At 46.4% G+C, this 7,077-nt stretch overlaps 1 protein-coding gene across 1 annotated transcript; it reads left to right on the forward strand.

Annotated features, from left to right (window-relative positions):
- Window positions 1-2,213: 2,213 nt before the first annotated feature.
- Window positions 2,214-5,473, forward strand: LOC147893059 (dnaJ protein homolog). The gene is made up of 7 exons (XM_087387673.1): window positions 2,214-2,574; window positions 2,670-2,841; window positions 2,941-3,082; window positions 3,167-3,300; window positions 3,440-3,582; window positions 3,697-3,895; window positions 4,917-5,473. The coding sequence occupies exons 1-7, from the start codon at window positions 2,425-2,427 to the stop codon at window positions 5,234-5,236; spliced, it is 1,260 nt and encodes a 419-aa protein (XP_087243799.1). The 5' UTR covers window positions 2,214-2,424; the 3' UTR covers window positions 5,237-5,473.
- The last annotated feature ends 1,604 nt before the right edge of the window (window positions 5,474-7,077 follow it).

A 7,077-nucleotide genomic window follows, 5' to 3' on the forward strand; every position in this document is an offset into this window, starting at 1 on the left:
ACCTTGAGGAGCTTCGTCTCGCATGCCAATCTGCTTGCTCTTTTCTTCAAACACTCTTTTACGGTGGTTAGCTTTAGGCATCTCGACTTCCTTGGTGCCCCCATCGTGTTGCATGGCCTGTGTGTTAGGAGTCTCTGCTTCCATATCAACGGGTTCTCCCTTTGGGAGGGCTTCCTCCGATGTATTGGACGTACCGGAGTGATGAGAGATCTGTGCATCTGCGCCCCTTCCAATGCTTAGATCGTCATCATTAAGTGCCTTAGTCCTTCCTTTCTTCCCCACTGTCCTCCAAGGTTCTCCACCTGTGCGCGGCATCTGATCATCACCATCCGTCTTATCTTCTTTTGAATTCTTGGACACCAGATCAGCCTTGGGCATTGCTTCATTGGGAGTCGACATGACCACTTCGTGCTCTTGATTAGTGCCGGGGGCTTCTCCTCCATTTGCGAGCTTGACATTCACCGCCCTAAGCGGACAATTCCTCGCAAAGTGGCTCATATGTTTGCATACGTAGCAAGAGTCGGGGAATGGGATGAATCTGACCCGCTGTGTGATGATGGGACTATCCGCCGAGAATTGAATCCTGACGAGATCTGGGATGTCTTAGGATCTATCCCATAGAATTCATGCCCGCTTCCTTCCCCCAGGTTGATGCGACACTGGAGGGATCTGAATAACTTTTCCAAGTAATCCTGCCATGCACCTGATCTTCTCACACTGGGAGGTTGGGAAACTCAACCCATGCAAAGGCAATCATGGAGCAGGAACTGATCGACGCTAAAAAGGCTTCTTCTCCGTTTCTCGCGCTCTTCATGACACTGCATGTAAAAGCATTGTGGCCTCGTCCTCTTGCAGGGGGATAAAGCCCCCTTGGATATTCTTTGTAAGGATTTCGAAGTAGGATGGCAGCTTTCCCCCTCCTACATAACCTTCCTTCGATGATACTCCTTGAGGGTCCACCTCCTGCAGGTTGTTGGAATCCGAGTCGTCATGCTTGTAGGGTCTAGGCATCTCTAGCGAGGGTGTATTGGCTCTCTGACGTTTCAGGCTGGACCCCCGCTCATTTCCATGGAGCCTAAGGTGAGGCGTGTCCATGCATAGGGCCACCCAAACTCACGTCGTCTCACACTCCTCCCCTAGCTCACTCGAGTTCAAGACTATGGGCATTGTTGGGCTCCATAGTACAGGCTTGAGATTGACTAGCACCTTACTTAAGCTACAACAACAAGAGTGCACAAGTATGTGTGGGCTCGCCTCCTAGCATAGCATGCATGTGCTTTTGGATGTAGAGGAGAAAGCAATACCAATTTTAAAAAATGAATTGGGCTATTAAAAGGCAGTTTTAGCCTAATTTTCCATAAAAGGAAGTTTGAAATGTCGAACTCAATTATATTTTTTCAAATAAATACTCCATCAAAGGAAGTTTGAAACATCCAACTCAAGTATCTTTTATCAACAATTACCGAGGAAATTCACAAAGGAGAATCTAATTCTCCACTATAGCACTACCTCTTTTTTTTTTTTTGGGTAATAGGAGGGGTGGTCACCCCTAGGAAGACAGACCTATATAAAATTTGGCCTACCAAAAGGGGGTAGTTTGGCTGCGGCTTGCGCCAAAAGGGGGTAGTTTGCCCGCGGCCTGTGCTAAAAAGCAAAGAGACCCTAGCCTAGAGGTGGATATTGATTTCGAGCAGGGACTTGCTGATGAGACCTTACATGCCAACTCAAGTCGCGAAGATTCGTCTTCATTTGAGCTATGATTGTGGACTCCTTGAGCTTGAGAAGTTGCATACGCTGGAAGATGATAGTGTTCCGAGATTCTGAGATGGAAGCTCTTGTTGCTCGCTGGCGAGGCGTGTCCTCAACACGTTGGCCAACAAAATGAGAGGGGCGAAAATATGGGAGTCAAGGCGAAGGCCAAGTCAAGTCAATGAGACCCAAAAAAAAAACGATCGGTCCACGTGGCGGGGAAGGCTCTGGAAGCATCCAGGGCCTTCGAGCGTTATGGGCCGTTGGATGGCGGGATCGGGGATCGGACGGTGGGAAGGCTCCCGAACCTCCGAGAACCAGCGGTTGGCCAGGCGGGGCTGTGGGCCGTTGGATGGGTTAAGACATCGACGGTCCAGATGAGATGTGGGGAATGAACGGTCAAGATTTCGTCGTCTTCAATAGGGACTCTCTTTTCACATTCATACAGCTCGTTTAGTGTTTTCCGTCTTTTCAGCTTCTGGTCTCTCTGGCTTTCCGCCATAGCCAAAAGCGTCGTCTTTTGCCTTAGCTTTTCCAGCGGATCTCGATCTCCTACCTCTTTTATCTCCTGCTCCATCCTCTTCCCCTGCTTTTTCTGCTCCCATCGACCCCCTTTGCTCGCATTCTCGCTCCCTATTTCGTCTCGTTTCGCTCCTCGTCCTATCGCCTCCCACCATGTTTGGACGCGCTCCCAAGAAGAGCGACAATACCCGCTACTATGACATTCTTGGCGTCTCCAAGACCGCTTCCGCCGATGAGCTCAAGAAAGCCTACCGCAAGGCCGCAATCAAGAACCACCCCGACAAAGGTGGCGATCCCGAGAAGGTATTCCATGTCTCAATAGGATCGGATGCCGTGCCTGCTTTTTTGTGCTGTTCTTCCTTCGAGTCTAAGTTTTCCCCCCAATTTCGGCCCTACAGTTTAAGGAATTGGCGCAAGCATACGAGGTTTTGAGCGATCCGGAGAAAAGAGAAATATATGACCAATATGGAGAAGATGCCATCAAGGAAGGGATGGCTGGTGGCGGTGGTGCTCACAATCCCTTCGACATCTTCGAGTCCTTCTTTGGAGGCGCGAGTCCATTTGGCGGAGGTGATTAACTGTCTTCCAGCGCGGCCTCTTGATCTGTGATGGTGGCTAATCCTGCGTCTTTCTTGGTAATTATTTCTCCGGCTGACTTTGTTGCTACAGGTGGTAGTAGCCGGGGTGGTCGGAGGCAAAGGCGTGGAGAGGATGTTGTCCACCCTCTGAAGGTGTCGCTGGAAGATTTATATAATGGCACATCTAAGAAGCTATCCTTGTCCAGAAATGTACTCTGTCCCAAGTGCAAGGGGTACTGTTTTTATCCTCATCATGATCTCTTCAAAAGTTGAGTCGGACCTCTGGCTTCTATTCATTGGCTGCCTCATTTTTACAGAAAAGGCTCGAAGTCTGGAGCATCCATGAAGTGTGCCGGTTGTCAAGGATCGGGAATGAAGGTCTCTATTAGACAGCTTGGACCAAGCATGATACAGCAGATGCAACATGTTTGCCCAGACTGTAAAGGTTCTGGTAAGTGAGTTCGAGTTGTTGTGGATCTCGCTTTTTGTTTTTGTTTATTTTTCGGGTTTGTTTAAAGAAGCTGGTAAGTTGTGCAGTATTTTCAATTTGCGTTACTGGTTCTTGTGATGAATTTCTACTGTATTATCAGGGGAAACTATCAGCGACAAAGACAGATGCACTCAATGTAAAGGTGAGAAGGTAGTACAGGATAAAAAGGTACTTGAAGTGCACATTGAGAAGGGCATGCAACACAGTCAGAAGATTACTTTCCCTGGTGAAGCCGATGAAGCGGTAACGTCAATATAACGTTCAAAATGTTTTGTTGATTGAGTGGTTATAAACAGCAATAGCCCACGCTCTCATTATTGGTTTTTCGTCTGAAAGAAAGCGTCTAACTTTGTGCAGCCGGATACGATTACTGGCGATATCGTATTCGTTCTTCAATTAAAAGAGCATGCAAAATTTAGAAGGAAGGGTGACGACCTTTTCGTTGAGCACACGTTAAGCCTTACCGAGGCACTGTGCGGGTTCCAATTTGTGCTTACTCATCTTGATGGTCGGCAACTATTGTTGAAGTCGGCTCCTGGGGAGATAGTGAAGCCAGGTATGCTCTCTGTGTGCTTTTGCTGAAAACTTTTGCATGTGAGCGATTCTGTATGCTCTTGATATTTTTACTTAGTGTAGATCTCCTCCTCCGAGTCCCTGGTTATGTGTTCTGTATTTTGTTTCTCCGAGATCTAGCAGGATTTTCTTCTTCATAGTCTTTGTGATTGTGAGGGCTTTTTTCCCTTCTTGGTCTTCACATGGTACTATTCCGTGTCTGATCGCTCCTCTGGTGAAAGAGTGAAATTTAGTCCCATTTTCTTTTATCATTGTGTAGGCTCTTTAGAGTGCTTGATTAAATTGCCTGCAACTGTCCATATTGTTTGCCTGTGGGCGTGTGGTCTCTCAATTGCTGAATCAGCCAGCCATTTGGTCTTGCTTGTCAGATGATGGCTGTGCCTGAAACTTTCTTCTTGTAAGGACTCTTGATGTTTTCGTGCTTTTTTGTACTCTGCTCATTTGCTTGTGGAGTGGCTCCCCTAGCTAGTGGTCAAGTCTGCTATACTTGGGCAGAGAGACTAAGCAGGGACGAAAAAGTCTGCTATCAATCTCGTCATTGGCCCCAAAAAGTGTGTGTTTCTACCCTTTTTCCTTGTCCTGCTGCCAAAGTTTTGGGAGCATTGCAAATTGAAAAAGAAAACACTGAATGACAGGTTTCTTGTGTGATTATGATGCTTGTATGTATTTGTAGTGGGTATTTGCATGCTCACAGCTTGTAGCCGTGCTGCTACAACAGTGAGTGAATTCAATTCAAGGAAATGTTCTAATGCTTATCAAATTTTGGAGATCAAGTTCTGCTACTGCGAGGATTTGTGTGAATACACAAAGATGTGTGCCTGATTGTTTTGTGGGAAATCGAATGGCCATTAATGGATTGCTTATTCTAGTTTGTCTTTATGGTTGTTTCATGATAAAGCAATTTATTTGCTGTTGTTTTGGAATTTGTGTGGTGTTAATTCTTGTTATCACTAACAATGTTAACACAATTGGTCACTGACTGCTTCTGTTTGACTATGATATAGGGCAATTTAAAGCCATTAACGACGAAGGAATGCCTGTGTACCAGCGTCCATTTATGAAGGGAAAGTTATATGTGCACTTTTCCGTGGACTTCCCAGAATCTGGTACCCTTTCCCAGGAGCAGTGCCGGCAATTGGAAGCTATCTTACCCCCGAGACCATCCAATGAAATGACTGAGATGGAGATTGATGAATGTGAAGAGACTATTCTGCAAGATGTGAACATTGAGGATGAGATGAGAAGGAAGCAGCAGGCACAACAGGAGGCATATGAGGAGGAGGAGGAATCAAGTGGGCCAAAAGTGCAGTGTGCTCAACAGTAATTTGTAGCAGGGTGGAAAGGAAAGACTTACCTCCTGTTGTACAATCAGAATCTTATCATTTCTATGTACTTAAGAAGATATGAACGCATCTTCTAGCATGATTTTGGGCAGCATAGTGACCTGCCCGTCTTTACTTTCATTGGAAGCTAAGTTGGCATACAAAGGATGTAAGTTAAGCAACGATTAAAAGGATTAAGCTGCATGTTAAGTAATTGGATATTTGCTTTGAGGGTTTCACATAGTGAGAGTGGGTTCCCCTCCCTTCTGTTGCTTTCTTGTTGGCAATTGAAACTCCTGTTTCTGGAGGATTATCGTCTTTCTAGAATTATTGCTGTCCACTGGGCCTCTGCAATACATACATACATTGGTGGGGGCAGAGAGAGGGAAACGACGATGACAATGAGATGACATTTACAGAATATGGTCTACAGGACCGAGAATGGTGAAGGATATGCAAGTAGCTTGGTGTGTAGTGTATGGAGAATGGGTGAAGTGTGGCTTTTGTGTGTGTGTGTGTGTGTGTGTGTGTGTGTGTGTGTGTGTGTGTGTGTGTGGAGAGAGAGGGAAGGGGGGGAGAGAGGGAGGGAGGGTGGGGAGGGGGAGGGGGAGAGAGCATATAGAGGGAGAGGGAGAGAGCATTTACAGAATATGGCCTACGGGACTGAGAATGGTGAAGGATATGCAAGTAGCTTGGGGGGGGTGTGTGTGTGTGAGAGAGAGAGAGAGAGAGAGAGAGAGAGCATTTACAGAATATGGCATACGGGACCGAGAATGGTGAAGGATATGCAAGTAGCTTGGTGTGTAGTGTATGGAGAATGGGTGGAGTGGCTTTTTTGTGTGTGTGTGGGGAGGGGGAGGGGGGGAGAGAGCATTTAGAGGGAGAGGGGAAGAGAGCATTTACATAATATGGCCTACGGGACCGAGAATGGTGAAGGATATGCAAGTAGCTTTGGGGGGGGGGGGGGGGGAGAGGGGAGTGAGTGAGAGAGAGAGAGAGAGTGGTGAAGGATATTCAAGTAGCTTGGTGTGTAGTGTATGGAGAATGGGTGGAGTGGGTTTTGTGTGTGTTTGTGTGTGACATATGTTGTTGATCATTGATGCCAGGGAAGTCCTACTGACTGAGGTACAAGCCAATCTCGATAGTGGACCATGCACTTCCTCTGGAGCAGTAATTTTTTGCTCAAGAACTTAATGATGCATTGCTGCATCTTGGCAAAGGGATGTCCCCTTAGTGCTTTACTTTATGCCATTGCCACCCATCCTCTGCTCCTCTATTTGGATAATCTTACTACTGGGACGTACTCCTTGGCAAGTTTATGGGGAAGATTCCAGGGTGTCCTTTTGCTATTGCTCCAATCCTTGATTGGGAGCAGGTTCTTTCTTGCATTAAATGCCCCCCTCCCAATCCAAGGGCCAACTCACTTCGTCAGGAAAGTTTATATTGCATTGTTGTTTTTGACACTCCTTGCATGTCAGGAGCCTATTAAAGCCTACAATTTAAGCAAAATGGATATCAGGCAGATACATGATGTGGTGGATGATCAGGGGTACATCCTTACTTTTCCCCAAGCTATGGTAGCTTATGGATTAGGGGTACATCCTTACTTTTCCCCAAGCTATGGTAGCTTATGGATTAGGCATGCATCACAGGCCTATTTGGCGAAAGATAAGGAAGATGTTACAACCTTTTGCCTGTTCCTCCTCTTTCACAAGGTGATAGGTTGGATAGGTTGGTTGATTGGTCATTGTCTCCTACTAGGCTAAACATTCGTCCTGTGCCTTTATGTAAACTCACATCCATTATATAACTTAAAGGCTACTGCAGCCAAGGCATTGGATAC

Source organism: Dipteris shenzhenensis, chromosome 16 (assembly GCF_047967505.1).
Source record: "Dipteris shenzhenensis isolate YYH24624 ecotype China chromosome 16, Dip_SZ_1.0, whole genome shotgun sequence".
In the NCBI taxonomy this organism is placed as follows: domain Eukaryota; kingdom Viridiplantae; phylum Streptophyta; class Polypodiopsida; order Gleicheniales; family Dipteridaceae; genus Dipteris; species Dipteris shenzhenensis.